The sequence below is a fragment of the Ovis aries genome, chromosome 11, assembly GCF_016772045.2.
Source record: "Ovis aries strain OAR_USU_Benz2616 breed Rambouillet chromosome 11, ARS-UI_Ramb_v3.0, whole genome shotgun sequence".
NCBI lineage: Eukaryota > Metazoa > Chordata > Mammalia > Artiodactyla > Bovidae > Ovis > Ovis aries.
The window spans coordinates 26,711,421-26,726,024 of NC_056064.1; the positions used below are offsets into that span (position 1 = coordinate 26,711,421).

Here is a 14,604-nt window from a genome sequence, read left to right on the forward strand (position 1 = left end):
TGCAGCATAGATTGTCTAACAATTGGAGCTTGCAGGAAAAGCAGATAAAAAGTCTTTATTGGGGGAGGGGCTCAACAAGTGGTGTCCAGAGTGGAGTGAGGGTCTCCCGGGGAGAGCAGGGCAACCTGAGGGACCGGGAGCAGCTCCCCCATCTCAGGGGGTGGAGTGCCTGGACGTGAGGCCGGACGGCAGGAGGGCAGCGCCTTGGGCAGCCCCAAATAGACGAAGCTGCCAGAGAGGACGAAAGAGCCGCACGTGAGGAAGGAGGCGGTGAAGTCTCCGGTCTCATCCCTTAGGAAGCCTGAGAGGAGAGGGAAAGGAACTTAGAGGGCTGGGTCCCCAGATGCAGGTGGGGGGTGAGGGTGGTGAGCGGATCTGCTGGCTCTGGCCCTTACCTGACAGGGGAGGGCCTAGAAGCCCCCCGAGGCTCAGCAGCATCATCACCAGACCGGTGGCCTGTACCACATTTCCGATGCCCACCAGCTCCGGGAGCACACAGAAAATCAACGGGGCGTAACTTCCGGCGCTCAGGCCGTAGACCCCAGCCGCTGCCAGCAGGGGGCCCCCCCAGCTGTCCTCGTTCCCCACCACGGGCACCAATCCCACCGCCAGCAGCCCCAGGCCTGTCAGAGCCCCGAATACCGTCAGCAACCGCGGGAGGGGCACCCAACCCTGGTCCGCCAGCCACCCGCAGAGGAGCCGAGCGCCGATATCCCCCACCGCAGCCGCCGCCACCACCAGCGCTGCCCCATACCCGCCCAGGCCCCGATCTAAAGCGTGAGGAGCCAAGTGCACGTAGGGGATGAAGTAACCGACCCCCACTAAGGCCGTTCCTAGTGTCAAAACTAGGAAGGCCCGGTGTCTGAAGAGACCGAGGCCGAGGGCAGCTAGAGGGCTTCGGGGTAGGGCCAGGGGGTCTCCAGGAAGCGCCAGGGGTCGTAGCAGGGCGCCACAGGGGGTGAGGTGGAGGGTGACGGCTCCGAGGAGGAGCAGGGAGCCCCGCCAGCCAAAATTATCAAGGAGGAGCTGCAAAGCAGGCGCCAGGAGCAGCGAGGAGGCCCCGTTGCCCGTGAGTGCCAGCCCCACGGCCAAGACTCGACGGCGGGAGAAGTAACGGGAGACGGTCCCCAGGGCAGGGGCGAACACCAGCGCCCAGCCGGAGCCTGCGAATGGATAGGACCGGGTAAAGACAGAAACCAGTGTTGCCAGGCCCTGCCATCCTAGCTCCGTTTCTCGCAGGAGGCCCCCGCCCTCTCGGTTTCCCTACCCGACAAGCTCCTATCTCCACCATCACCCCCTTAAGAACCCGGGTATCCCTCTCCCCTCACCAGCAAGGACGCCCAGGCCAAGGTAGAGGTGCAGCAGACTGTGGGCGAAAGCCGAGAAGACGAAGCCGAGCGAGGTGAGGATGCCCCCAACCATCACGACGGGGCGCGCCCCCCAGCGGGTGCTCAGGGCACTGCCTACTGGGCCTGGAAGGGGGCGGAGTCAAGGAAGGCACGCCCCCTGGACCCCCAAACTCGCTCGAACACTTCTCATTGGCTGTTTTCCTGGCCTAAACTTCTCCCCCGCCTTAGAGCAACACCACCACCACTACCCTGCCCCGCTTCATCTCAAGGCCCACTCAATTCTAGAACTTAGAATTTTAAATTCGACCTAGGTCTGAAGGTCGAACTCTAAGGGTCGACTTTTCTTAGGTTGTTTGTTAACTAGTCAAGTGTGTCCTCTACCACTGCTCTCAAGGCACTTCCCCCCACCCCAGTTCCTACCTCCCACCTCGGGGCCCCTCCTCACTGGCTGCCTGCTGCACTGCCAGGGCCAGGGCGCTGACCCACGCCGTCTCCTGAGCGTTTCGGTCAAAATACTCCGCGAAGTCAGGGAAGGCGAGGCCCAGGGAGCGTAACACCCCGTAGGAGAGCCCATTCACCGCGAACCCTGCGGCCGCCACCACCCAGCCCCAGCCTCCGTCCGGGGGTCCGGTTGGCTTGGGGGTCATCATCTCCTGCGGAAGGGGGAACATCTATCAGAGAAGTCGCCACGTCTGTGTCTCCTTTATGGATCTTAGCATACCTGAGATCCAGCCCTGAGCACCACAGGACGGAGGCGGGGGGGGGGGGGGGCGGTGTTCGGGCCTAGGGCTAGAACTCCAGGTCCGCGCCGTACAAGAGCGGGATAACAGCCAGATCCCCCAGTTCTGAGACTCCCCCTCCCACACACACCAGGTTCCCCTTACCCGACCTCTCTGGGCGGTCCGGGGGAGGGGAAGGGCGAAGAAAGGCTCGGCCCGGTTTTCTCCCCGCTTCCCCAGAGGGCGGGGCCTTAGAGGGGAGCAAATGCAGAGATGGAGCCCAACTTGGACCGGCTCTCAAGGTAAACAGAGAGCGCCACAGGGCGCCTGAGCCACCTGGGACGCGCGGGCGGGGGGATGGGGAGTGTCGAGGGCTGGGGCGAGCTGAGACAGCCAATCCACCGAGCCGAGTCCCACGGGGATTGAATTATCCATTTACACCCCCAATCCCAAGGAAGGGAGGGGCGAGGAATAAACACCTCCCCGCCCATGCCCACGCACCTTCAGCTGGCTGCGCACCCGGGAGATGCATGGATTGCAATCGCCAGCCTCCCCAACGTTGGTAGGCAACGCACGGAAATAGTGTCCTCCCAAAGCCTGAGGGGATGAGTAGCTCCAACGTTCTCAGGGAACGTTGCTGGAGAACCTGGTAAACCTCGGGTGTCAAATCACAGACCAGTACATGTTGCATGCTCAACGACAATACGCCCTCCAGGACAGAGCGGAAGGAAGAGGACTTCCTTGTGATGGGCCAGGGACATATACACGTCATGTTGCATCTTCACAATCACCCTGTGAAAAGGTGTTCCCTCCATTTTACAGATGAAGTCACTGAGACTTAGAGAAGTTATGTGATTTGCCCGAGTCGCCAAACTTAAAAAAAGAAAGAAAGAAAGTAAGAAAAATATTTGAGTCTGGGTCTGTCCAACTGTGGAACCATCCAAGAACAGACCTACTACTGAAATAGAATCTGCCACCACGGAGGGAAACTGCCTGGAGACAATTTGATGCCAAACTGACCTGGAAATGGTAGATTGATTCTGAGCTAGGGGTTTCTGGGGCTAGAAAGGATTCTTGGGATCAGAATCCCTGAAGATTTAGATGGGAATTTTAAAAACAAAGTAAGAAATCCGAAAATTGAACCCAGGTATTGATTTCTTGGAAAAACTTTCCTTTTTACATTAAGATTGATTTACTTTGAATCAAGGGTTTTGTTCTCTCCTTTATTAAACAACATCAGAGAAAACCTGGCAGTTTACATTACTGTTTGGCCGACAGCCACATTACCCGACAGCCACATGGTGGCAGTGTTTCCTAATTGTTGAATAAATAAAAAAAAAATAAAAAACAGCACTATTCATGCCTGGAGAATCCCATGGACAGAGGAACCTGGAAGGCTACGGTCCATGGCGTTGAAAAGAGTCAGACGCAACGAATGACTGAGCACACACACACGTTTTACTGTGTAAGAATTACATCTCAATAAAGCTGATTTTTAAGGTTAAAGAAATCTTAGATTGGTGAGGATGTAGAGAGAAAGAAACACTTAGCACTGTGGATGGAAATGTAAACTGGTATAGCCAGTATATAGAAGTGCCTCAAAATATTAAAAATAGAACTGCCATGCTGTGCTGTGCTTAGTCTCTCAATCATGTCTGACTCTGCAACCACATGAACTGTAGTCCAGCAGGTTCTTCTGTCCATGGGGATTCTCCAGGCAAGAATACTAGAGTGGGTTACCATGCCCTCCTCCAGGGGATCTTCCCAATCCAGCGATAGAACCCAGGTCTCCTTCATTGCAGGCAGATTCTGTACAGGCTATCAAAGAGGTATCTGCACTTATGTCTTCATTGGAGCATCATTCACAATAGTCAAGATATGGCAAGAACCTAAGTGTCTATCAATGAATGAATGGATAAAGAATAATATAATACTCCATTAGTTTGTTGTCCAGTGGCTAAGTCTTGTCCAACTCTTTGTGACCCCATGGACTGAAGCATGTCAGGCTTCCATGTCCTTCACTCTCTCCCAGAGTTTGCTCAAAATTTTGTCCATTGAGTCAGTGATGCTATCCAACCATCTCATCCTCTTTCACCCCCTTCTCCTCCTGCCATCAGTCTTTCCCAGTTTCAAGGTCTTTTCCAATAACTCAGCTCTTCACATCAGGTGGCCAAAGTATTAGAGCTTCAGCTTCAGCATCAATCCTTCCAATAAATATTCAGGATTGATTTCCTTTAGGATTGACAGGTTTGATCTTGGCCAAGGGACTCTCAAGACTCTTCTCCAACACCACAGTTTGAAAGTATCAGTTCTTTGGTGCTCAGCCTTCTTTATGGTCCAACTCTCACGTTTATACATGACTACTAGAAAATAGTATATATGATCTATATATAATATATACCTATATATAATATTCTACCATATAGCCAATATATATTGTGCATGCTGAGGAGCTTCAGTCATGTCTGACTTTTTGCGACCCTATGGACTGTAGCCCAACAGGCTCCTCTGTCCATGGGAATCTCCAGGCAAAAATACTGGAGTAGATTACCATGTCCTTCAGGGGATCTTCCCAACCCAGGGATGGAACCTGCATCTCTTACGTCTTGTGCATTGGCAAATGGGTTCTTTACCACTAGTGTCACCCAGGAAGCCCATATCCAATATATACATAAAGGTATGTATAAAATGACAGCATATTATTCAGCCTTGTGAAAAAAGGAAACCCTGCTATTTGCAACAACATGAATGGAACTCAAGAGCATTTATAGCAAGTACTATAAGCCAGATAGAGAAGGACAATACAATATGGTATCACTTATCTGCAGAATCATTAAAAAAAGACAGAAAGTGGAAAAGTGGTTGCCAGGGGCTGGGGGTTGGAAGGGAATAGGAAGAGGCTGGTAAAAGGGAACAAACTTTCAGTTATAAGATGAATAAGGTCTGAGAATCTAACATTAAAAAAACATGGTAACCATAGTTGATAACACTGTTTTGTATATCAACACCAATATACAATATCCTTTTGGGCCACACCAAAAGTCATCTCTACTCTTTAAGTGGTGCATTTTATTATGTAAGGATTACACTTCAGTAAAATTGATTTTTCAGGTTAAAAAAAAACCTTAGGTTGGTGAGGATGTAGAGAAAAAGAAACATCTATGCACTCTTGGTGGGAATGTAAATTGGTACAGCCAGTATGGAAAGCATATGGAAATGTCTCAAAAAATGAAAAATAGAACTACCATATGATCCAGTAATTCCATTTCTGGGTTTATATCCAAAGGAAATTGAAACAGGGTATCAAAGAGATACCAGCACTCCCGTGTTTATTGGAGCATCGTTCACCATAATCAAGATATGGAAACAGCCTAAGTGTCTATCAGTGGATGAAGGAATAAAGAATAATATAATATTCTATCATATATACATATATAAATTCCATCATATATATATAATGACAGAATATTATTCAGCCTTGACAAAGAAGGAAATCCTGCTATATGCAACAATATGAATTGAACTAGAGGGTATTTATATCAAGTAATATAAGCCAGACAGAGAAAGACAGTACTGCATGATATCACTTATCTGCAGAATCATTAAAAAAAAAAGTCAGGAAAAAAAATTAAAAGTGCAAAAGTCGTTGCCAGTGGCGGGAGTTTGAGGGGAATAGGAAGAGTTTGGTAAAAGGGAACAAGCTTTCAGCTATAAAAGTCTTATAGCTGAGAATCTAACATTAAATGTGGTGACCATAGTTGATAGCACTATTTTATAATTGAAATTTGCTGAGAGTAGAACTTAAGTATTCTCACCTAGGAAAAATAATAAACGTGAGGTTATGGATATGTTCATTAACTAGATGCGAGAATCCTCTCACAAAGTATATATGTATCAAAGCCTGATATTTAAATATCTTACAATTTCATACGTCAATTATACCTCAATAAAGCTGAAATTTTTTAAAAATACCTTAGGAACTCTAGATAGTCTTTTCAAAGTTAAGGGGACAAAAAGAACCTCAAATCAATGGCAGTGCTCTAATCTCCCAGGGTTTATTGCTCTCCTACAAGGAGAAGGGTCCCCCTTCCCCACCCTGCCATTTCCCAGGCAGGGGCCACTCTCTTAGTTGCCTTTGCTCAGTCCAGCCTCGCAGATCCAGCGGTAGGGTCTTTGGCAGGCATCGTCATTCCACTTGCCATCGGGGTGGAAATGGGCACAGTCCTCACCCCCGCCCAGCCCATGCCCATGAAAGTCATCCGGCTGGCCTGGCTTCCAATTCCTGGTTGGGGAGGGGGAGGGTTGGTGTGAGAGGAAAACAGCCAGCTAGGAAGAACAGATAGAACAGAATCCAGGTTGGAGAGAAGGGGCTGTGGGCCAGACCCTGGAGGAGCAGAGCTGAAGAATGAAGAAGGTACAGAAAGCCAAGGCACTCACTTGACGTTGGTCTCATAGTCCGACCCATCCACCCATTTCCAGACTCCATCCTGATCACTGAGGCCCATCCAGGTGAAGTAAGGACGTAGGTTGGCCTGGATAAAATCCTGGGACGACAGAAGGGCAGCGGTGACTTCCCCCGCCCCAAGGCCCGCTCCTTGGACTATCAGTTCTGAACTTCATGGGTTCATTAAAGCCATGGAGGAAATTCAGGGTGTTGATCCCAATGCCGGAACCAGTGGAATCTCAGACTCTGGCTTAGATTGCAGTGGTTGCTAAAACTCCCCAGGTGATGCCAATGAGACCAGTCTTGGGACCTGAGCTTGAGGGGCTCACCTGTTCATCTCTGGAGCTGATGACTACCAGGTGGGCATTTTTCAGTTGGCAGTCTTTCTCAGCTTCTGGCCAGGGCTTCACCAAGGAAGAGAACCAGTAGCAGCGGCCTTCATGCTCCAGCCAGTTTGTGGGACAGCAGGCTGTGTTTTGAGAGCCTAAGGGGCCGGGGTTGGGGGAGTGGCTGAGATGCTGCCCAGGGGGACGTGGGCAGGAACTGGCTCCAGGCATGCCCCGCACAGCTCTTACAATTGCTCTTGAGAGCATCCATCTTGCAGGTCAGGGAGTTCAGGTTCTTGACCAGCTGCTGGACTTGAAGGAGCATTTCAGAATCACCTGGGATGCACACAGATGGGCAGTGGGTACAGTGCCCTGGGTGTGGCTTCTGCTCCATGAGTCCCTGGAGACTGGGGGTCCGTGCCCAGGACCCAGCCTAGGAACGCCCCTGCCCTGCCCTCCCACACACCTCATGCCCAGGTAGAAGGCAGTAAGGGCCTGACCTGCTTTGAGTTCTTCCAGTTGCTTCTCCAGCCTGTTCTCCAGAGAAAGCACCTTGTCATTCAAGCTACGGGCTGGAGGGGAGGGCACTCAGTACCCTGTTACTGCTCCCATCCCCCACCCTCCAGTCTGAGAGCCCAGCCCCCACCTCTCCACACCCTCTCCCTGAGGGTCTCACCAGCTTGCAGTTCTTGCTTGTGACTTTCCACCTCAGCTTTCAGTGATGTTATCATTTCTTGCAAGTTGCCACCTGGAGGATTCAGGGACTCAGGAGTCAGCCTCCACCCCTGCTCCACCCCACCCCACCTCAATCCAGAGCCCCTTTCATGCCAGGCTCACCCTGGGAGTTCAGTGCCTGGACCTCGGCCATACTGTTTGAAGTGAAGTTACTGAAACCTGTTCTCAGGGTCTGCAGGTCACTCTGAAACTTGAAATCTGATCAGGAGGATGGGACAATCAGTGCTAAGGGTTGTCAGGCCCTCTCTATGCCAGCATTGGGCTCCTAACATGCATCATCTCGTGGGTCCCTTCAGTGACCCCACCCAAAAGGAGAGGTCCTATACTGCAAGTGAGGCAATTAAGGCTCAGAGAGAGGACATAATTTGACAACATTCCCCAGCTGACAAGTGACAGAATCAGCAGTCATCCTCATCCAATCACTCTTGCATTCAGCATCCCCACCACACCTCGTTATTTCTCTCTTCCTTGCCCATCATGTGCCACTCACTTTGGTATCCCATCACACAGATGCTGGCCAGCAGGAGGCTGAGGCCCAGGGAGAGCAGGAGGAGGCAAGGGCTGGAGAGGAGCCGCTTCAGAAAGGTCTGGGAAGAAAACAGCACTGCAGGAGGAGAGGGTGTCAGGAGGAGGGGGTCCAGGTGGTGGGACAGACGGGGCTGAGGATGGGGCCACAGGGACCTCTCAGGGAGGAGGCCAGTGCAGCTCATGCTGGTGGGAGGCCAGATGAGAACTGGGGGACCAGGGGTGTCCAGGTCTCTGACTCCTCATGGACCAGCCCCAGTGCTCAGATACAGGGGCCCCTCACATGCCTGGGGATATGTGTACACAAAGACACACAGAGGACCATCGCGATGTGTAAGGTCCTCTCATCAGAGTTGGGGAGGTAGCAGGAGGACCCAGAGAGAGCGAGGGGCAGCCCACACTCTAGGCCCACAAGGCAAGCTCACACTCAAGGGCGAAAACACATTAGAAAGACAGTTTACGCTTTTGCCCTTCCTCAGCGCACAGGAAGTCAGGCCCACTATGGATCTTGAATCCTCTTCATACCAGGTCCCCCAGAGGCTGGGCCCTGACCCCCTTCAGAGTGGGGGACCCCACCAGGACACATGGTAGAGGTGCAGACGTGACACACTTGACAGCAGAAAGCCTTCTAAACATATTAAGAAGAGCTTAGCAAAGACTGTTTCCCCTTTCCTTTACCTTCTGCAAGCCTCTGGCTTTTTTTCTCACTCTCCAAGTACTGAAGGTCTTCGTACTTCACTGACATGTTTGGACCAACACGGTCTCTGAGACTGTTGGAGCAGAAGTGGAGGCCGAGGCAGTAGGCAGGCCGGGGCAGGAGCTGGATTAAAGGGGGAATGCGGGGACCAGGGAGGAGCTGCAAGGCAGGGCTGGAGATGAGAAAAGAGTGAGGTTTGAAAAGGAACCCATGGTGAAGGCTAGGAATGGGAAGGGCTTGGGTTTGCAGCTGAGGTCAGAGGTGGGGTCAGGGATGAGGTTTGAGCTAGGGTCAGGTTGAGTCTGGAGTGATGGTGGAGGTGAAGTTGGAGCTAAATGCATTGCTAGGACTAGGTCTGATGTTGGGGCTGGAACCGAGGTTGCGTCTCCTGCTAGGATCAGTACTCATGCTGGGGTCAGTATAGGGATCAGTACTCATGTTGAAGCCATGAATGGAGATAGACATAGGCTTGGTGCTGAAGTTGAAAATAGGACAGAGTTGAGGTTCAAGCTTTCGGGGGGTGGGGGAGAGGGGCAGGCTGGTGTTAAGAGTCAAGCTAACTTGGGAATTTTCTGGCAGTCCAATGGTTAAGGCTCCATGCTTCCACTTCACAGGGCAGGAGTTTCATCCCTAGTTCCTAGGATCCTGTGTGTCCTGCTGGGCTGCCCCCAAGGTTTTTTTTTTTAATGATGTAAGAACTCTGGGGGTGAAGCTGCCACTGGGGTTGGTATGGGGTTTGAGATGTGGCTGGGGTAGGGGCTGAAGACAGGGCTAGAACCAGGCTAGGGAAGGGGTTGACTGTAAGTATCAGTTTGTGACCAAGGTTGTAGCTGCCCTGCTGCTGCTAAGTCGCTTTAGTTGTGTCCGACTCTGTGGGACCCCATAGACGGCAGCCCATCAGGCTCCCCCGTCCCTGGGAGTCTCCAGGCAAAAACACTGGAGTGGGTTGCCATTTCCTTCTCCAATGCATGAAAGTGGAAAGTGAAAGTGAAGTCGCTCCGTCGTGCCCGACTTTTAGCGACCCCATGGACTGCAGCCCACCAGGCTCCTCCATCCATGGGATTTTCCAGGCAACAGTACTGGAGTGGGGTGCCATTGCCTTCTCCCTAATTTAATCCAAATCCAATGAAGGGAATAGAGTTGAAAATCTCCCATGAGTCATTAAATCCCCAACCTGCCCCCTTATATATCTTACCATTGAGTTCCACCAAAGACCCATGGTCCCTTCTCCCTGCTTTCTCTGACATCCTCCCTGCCCTTTTAGTCTCACATGCATCCCTAGCCCCTTTACCTGTGAGAAGTCAAGAGGCTGTGATTCTTGAGTTCTTTGTGCAGCAATGACCAGAGTTGGAAAAAACGAAATCCCGGACAGTTGGGATGGGGGTGGCCGATGGAAGAGTCACCTGAGTGGAGACCTGCTAGTCTTTGTGTCTGAATGACCAAGAGTCTATAAACTGGGAAACTCCCATTTCCTCAATTTGAGGCAGTAACTAATAAGAAGGAATTGAAATCAAAACTCAGGCAGAGGTGGCGTGTGTAGGGCAGCTGGACTTTTTTAGACCTCCAGTGACTTCCTTAATTTTACTATTTGGCAGTGAAACATTGGATCAGAAGGAACCAGAGTTCCAGTGTTGCTCTTCCTCTGTCCCACACCGCCTTACATTTCCTTGATGTGAACATCTCGGAATTGTTGACATCTCCATCATTGCAAACCCAGGTCCAGAGGAGTCCTTTGCTCTACTCTTGCTCAATCCTGACCCAGGGCCCCTGACATCTTCCTCTGGGGCCTCAGCCAGCAAGCTCCCTGAGTTCTGGCCAGCTCTCCTTGTTATCAAGTCCAAGCTTGCTCTGATCACTAAATGACAGGGACAAGGTGTTGAGGCAAGGAAAAAGACTTTATTCAGAAAGCAGGCACTGGACTTCCAGAAGATGGCAGAATAATGTCTCAAAATAACCATCTTCTTTTATAGACCAGAGATGGGGTCAGGAAAGGGGTGAGGAAACAAAGTAAAAAGGCTATTAGTCTTGCAAATATCTCCTAGAATGGCAAACCTCAGGCAGGGATGTGTTGATTTTTCCTTCCTTCCATCCACAGATGGACAGGGTCCTGAACACTTTAACAGTCAGGCAGAGGGGCAGATGCTCTGAGGCAGGTCTTTATGTATGATTATAATAACAAAATCCAACTCAGAGAAACAGTTCCAACATGGAGTGAGAATTGGCTTTTCCCTGCTACATCCTCATTTCATTTGAATGGAGGGAAGAGGTGGTGGAGAATAGGACCCCCTCGCTGGAATGGAAAGGGAGGATCCAGGAGAAAGAATAGAATTTATTGAGCATCAAATCTGTGATGAGGATTGTGCCAGACATTTGCATTAACCATTCAATTCCCACAAGATTGTTGGGAGGAATTTTGGATGAAGAATTTAGGCTCAGAACCATCCTGTGACTTGCCCAAGATCACTCGCCTGGTAAGCATAAGAGCCAGAATTCCAGCCTAGGGCTGCCCCACACCCTAGCCTGGGCTCTCTCTGAATATACTATTTTCATGAAAGGGGTTCAGTTTAATACTGTCAGCTCTCTAAATCCCTCTAAGGGGTTTTCCCTGAATTCACACATACAATCTTTTCATAGGAAAGATTATTAGTATCTTAAAAGGGGAGGAAGGAAAGCAAATACATTTCAGATTCTATTTTCTAGTTAAATGGGATTGTGCTCTGATAATTGCATTTTAAAACTCATGTAACATTTTATTAAGACTATTTGGCCACATCAGTTCATAAAATGTCCTTTATTTCTTTTTTAACTTCATCTCATTTCATAAGCTTTGCCATAGTTTATTGACTAAGCTTTTTCCCTTATGATAAACATTTAGGTTTTTTCCAGTATGCTTTTGCTTTCTTGCTTTGCATTTATTCAGTGTTTGGATTAGTATCTGTTACAGGCTGGGTTTTTGGAATCAATGTGGAGACTGAATATGGGGTACAGTTTAGTTCTTAGGGTTCACACCTGTGAAGGAAGGGGAGAGAAGGTGGTGGCAGAGGGAGAAGTTAGAGCTACAAAGACCCCACAAAGCTTTAGCACATCCGACAGGGGCTTCTAGGGGTTCAGACTGCACTGGCTGTCAGAGCTGCCCATTGCTTCATAGAAATGGGGCCTTTATTACCTGATCTCGCTCAGTTAGCTGATACGGCTATCACAGCAGGGATGGGGCCTCAGGGGAAGTGGCTGTGTTGTGTGTACAGGTTACACACCCCATGACTGGGCACCAAGTCCTTTTTGGAAGTGAGGTCTGGCTGTCTTATCTTTGTGTCTACCACAGTACTGCTTTACATTCACACATTAATTGGGGGGTAATCAAATTTTTGCTTTATTGAATCTTTCCCACAAAGAACATTGTATGTTTCTCCATTCATTTATCCAAGTGGTAGGGACAGAATGAAGGGACAAAATAGGTGATTAAATAGTTAATCCCACTAAGGGTTTGTAATTAGAAAAATATGGGAGACCCCCATAAGTTAATGATTACTCAAGGTTTGCTTAATAACAGAACCATGCAACAGAAGCACGGGACATGCCCCAAAACAATAAAACAATGGTTGCATAAGACCTACATAGTGAGTGCCCAGTGAACTCAGTCAGTTAATGATCCCTAGTACATGTTCTCTAAATACACAAAAAACAATAATTTGTGGGTCTAGCTTGACCACACAGGGACAGGGAAACTCCCCTGCTCAACTTGGAGGAGGAGCTGATGAGGGAAGCATGACGTTAACTCAAGAAAGACAAAGAAGGGTTTCCCCCTCTGCTGCTTTCCCTTCGATTAAAAAACTGCAGCCCACTAAGTTTTCAGGGTGCAGCATTTCTCGCCCACCTGACTGTGGGCCCCTAAGTATCCTAGTCTAATAAATAGCTTATCTACCACTTTGCTCTTGCTGAACTCTGCTCTGAACTGAAACATAAAGGACTACAATATTGGAGCTCTTTGGACCCCGCCTGAAATGACACCAATCGGTTTCACAAGCATTCACCCATCCATTCAAAAACATTTATTGGGTGTTGATAAAAGAAAATGTCACATATGGAGGTATGGGAAAGTCATTCTGGCTTTTTTATGAGCTAACTTGAATTGTATGCCAAGTTATGACAATGTGTTTGTGAACTATCAAATACACATTGTGCATCCACTTTAATTATTTAGAGGGAAGAACACACTGACCAGAAGTAAAGAATGTCCATGTCAAAAATAAAGATGAAATTCTCCTCTTCCTGGGATGCCAGTGCTGCTCCTCCTTTGACCATGAGACTCCCTTCCCAGGTGCCAAGGCCATGCTTCTTACTGTGTATGTTTTGGTCTGGTTGTTTTTCAAATCTGGAAGAAACATATTTCCGAATTATTTAATGTTCTGACACAATAGAAAACTGTGCTGAAACTCTGGACCAGTTAATTTCTCAGAGAAATCTGAGAAGTTGGCTTCGGGGCTATAGTCCTCAGCTAGGCTCAAAGAGAATTCTTTTCTATTCATATTATGGCTTATTGATTATTTTCATCAACAGTGTCTACAATATGCCAGGCCCCCTCCTTCAGAAGAGACATCCTGCAGAAGTAAACAAACAGATAAGAAAGGACCTGGTCACAGAGCTTATATTCTAGTGGGTGACAGATAAACAGAATAAGTGAGTAAAACACATATAATGTCACACAGTGATAAAATGCTAAGGAAGACAATATAGCAAGGAGATGGGTACAATAAGGTCAATTTTTAACAGGCTGTCATGACTAGGATGTCAAGAACAACCTTACTGAGGGACTTCCCTGGTGGTCCAATGGTTAAGAATCCACCTTCCAAGGCAGGGAACACGGGTTCAATTCCTGGTTGGGGAATTAAGATCCCACATGCCTTGGGGGGCAGCTAAGCCTGCAGCAACAAACGATCCTGATGCAATAAGAAATACTTTTTTTTTATTTTTCAAAAGAATAATCTTAGTGAGACGTTGATATCCAAGCAAAGGCCCAAAGGAGGTGAGGGAGAAGTAGATGACACTCAGCTAGGAAACCTGGAGCTCCAACTCTTCAGGGCCTGTAGGCTATCGTCACAGATTTGACTCAGAGGGGCAGGCTTTGTGGGGGTGAGAGCAGAGGAGTGAGTGGGCTGATTTACATTTTAACTGTGACAATGTGACTCTTGTGAATTTTGTGAAAAGGGACCAGAGTTGGGTTGGCGGGGAGGGAAGAGAGATAAATTAGGAGCTTGGGACGAGCATACATACACACTGCTACATAGTGGCTCAGCTGGTAAAGAATCTGCCTGCAATGTGGGAGACCTGGGTTCGACCCCTGGGTTGAGAGGATCCCCTGGAGAAGGAAAAGGATACCCACTCCAATATTCTGACCTGGAGAATTCCATGGACTGTATAGACCTTGGGGGTCGCAAAGAGTTGGACACAATGAGCGACTTTCATTTTCGCATATAAAATAGATAACTAAAAAGAACTTCCAGTATCACACAGGAAACTACTCAACATTCTGTAATAACCTATATGGGTAACAAATCTGAAAAAGAATGAGTATATATACAGCATATATATAACTGAATCACTTAACTGTACACCTGAAACTGACACAATGTAAATCAACTAGACTCCAATAAAACTGAGAAAAAACTATTGTAATTTCTGGTTGAGAGATGATGGTGGTTTGTGCATGGTGCTGGTGAAAAACGTTTTGATTCTGAACACATTGTGAAGGTAGAATTGATGGGATTTTTTGCTGATAAATTGTATGTGGATCTCACCCACAGATGAAACA

General features: G+C 48.8%; 2 protein-coding genes across 12 annotated transcripts; both read right to left on the reverse strand.

Annotated features, from left to right (window-relative positions):
• Window positions 1-29: 29 nt before the first annotated feature.
• On the reverse strand, window positions 30-2,716 carry SLC16A11 (solute carrier family 16 member 11). Of its 6 annotated transcripts, none has more exons than XM_027975011.2 (5): window positions 2,570-2,716; window positions 1,795-2,002; window positions 1,329-1,472; window positions 396-1,163; window positions 30-301 (listed from the first exon to the last, which is right to left on the reverse strand). In XM_027975011.2, the coding sequence occupies exons 2-5, from the start codon at window positions 1,997-1,999 to the stop codon at window positions 72-74; spliced, it is 1,347 nt and encodes a 448-aa protein (XP_027830812.2). In that variant the 5' UTR covers window positions 2,000-2,002; window positions 2,570-2,716; the 3' UTR covers window positions 30-71. The 6 variants fall into 6 exon arrangements, with proteins under 6 accessions (XP_027830812.2, XP_042111570.1, XP_027830811.2 ...); XM_042255636.2 differs by having other exon boundaries at window positions 1,770-2,002; XM_027975010.3 differs by lacking the exon at window positions 2,570-2,716 and adding an exon at window positions 2,239-2,376.
• A 788-nt stretch (window positions 2,717-3,504) lies between these two features.
• Window positions 3,505-10,251, reverse strand: LOC101117600 (C-type lectin domain family 10 member A). 6 transcript variants are annotated; one of them, XM_004013284.6, is made up of 10 exons: window positions 10,087-10,251; window positions 8,777-8,967; window positions 8,064-8,177; window positions 7,676-7,771; window positions 7,515-7,586; window positions 7,339-7,410; window positions 7,088-7,174; window positions 6,842-6,996; window positions 6,506-6,612; window positions 3,505-6,350 (listed from the first exon to the last, which is right to left on the reverse strand). In XM_004013284.6, exons 2-10 carry the CDS (start codon window positions 8,841-8,843, stop codon window positions 6,194-6,196), a joined length of 927 nt encoding a protein of 308 aa, XP_004013333.1. In that variant the 5' UTR covers window positions 8,844-8,967; window positions 10,087-10,251; the 3' UTR covers window positions 3,505-6,193. The 6 variants fall into 6 exon arrangements, with proteins under 6 accessions (XP_004013333.1, XP_042111571.1, XP_027830810.1 ...); XM_042255637.2 differs by having other exon boundaries at window positions 3,505-6,394; XM_027975009.3 differs by lacking the exon at window positions 8,064-8,177.
• Between the last annotated feature and the right edge of the window lie 4,353 nt (window positions 10,252-14,604).

What these genes read in the sequence shown, in the direction of transcription:
- SLC16A11 (XM_027975011.2), bottom strand. Translation starts at nt 1,999, where the DNA reads ATGATGACCCCCAAGCCAACCGGACCCCCGGACGGAGGCTGGGGCTGG. An exon ending in GGCAGTGCAGCAGGCAGCCA is followed by an intron (nt 1,473 to 1,794) that starts GTGAGGAGGGGC and finishes GCCCCCTTCCAG; the next exon opens with GCCCAGTAGGCAGTGCCCTG. An exon ending in TGGCCTGGGCGTCCTTGCTG is followed by an intron (nt 1,164 to 1,328) that starts GTGAGGGGAGAG and finishes ATCCATTCGCAG; the next exon opens with GCTCCGGCTGGGCGCTGGTG.
- LOC101117600 (XM_042255637.2), bottom strand. Translation starts at nt 8,843, where the DNA reads ATGTCAGTGAAGTACGAAGACCTTCAGTACTTGGAGAGTGAGAAAAAA. An exon ending in CCAGGCACTGAACTCCCAGG is followed by an intron (nt 7,587 to 7,675) that starts GTGAGCCTGGCA and finishes TGAATCCTCCAG; the next exon opens with GTGGCAACTTGCAAGAAATG. An exon ending in ACTGGAAGAACTCAAAGCAG is followed by an intron (nt 7,175 to 7,338) that starts GTCAGGCCCTTA and finishes TGTGCATCCCAG; the next exon opens with GTGATTCTGAAATGCTCCTT.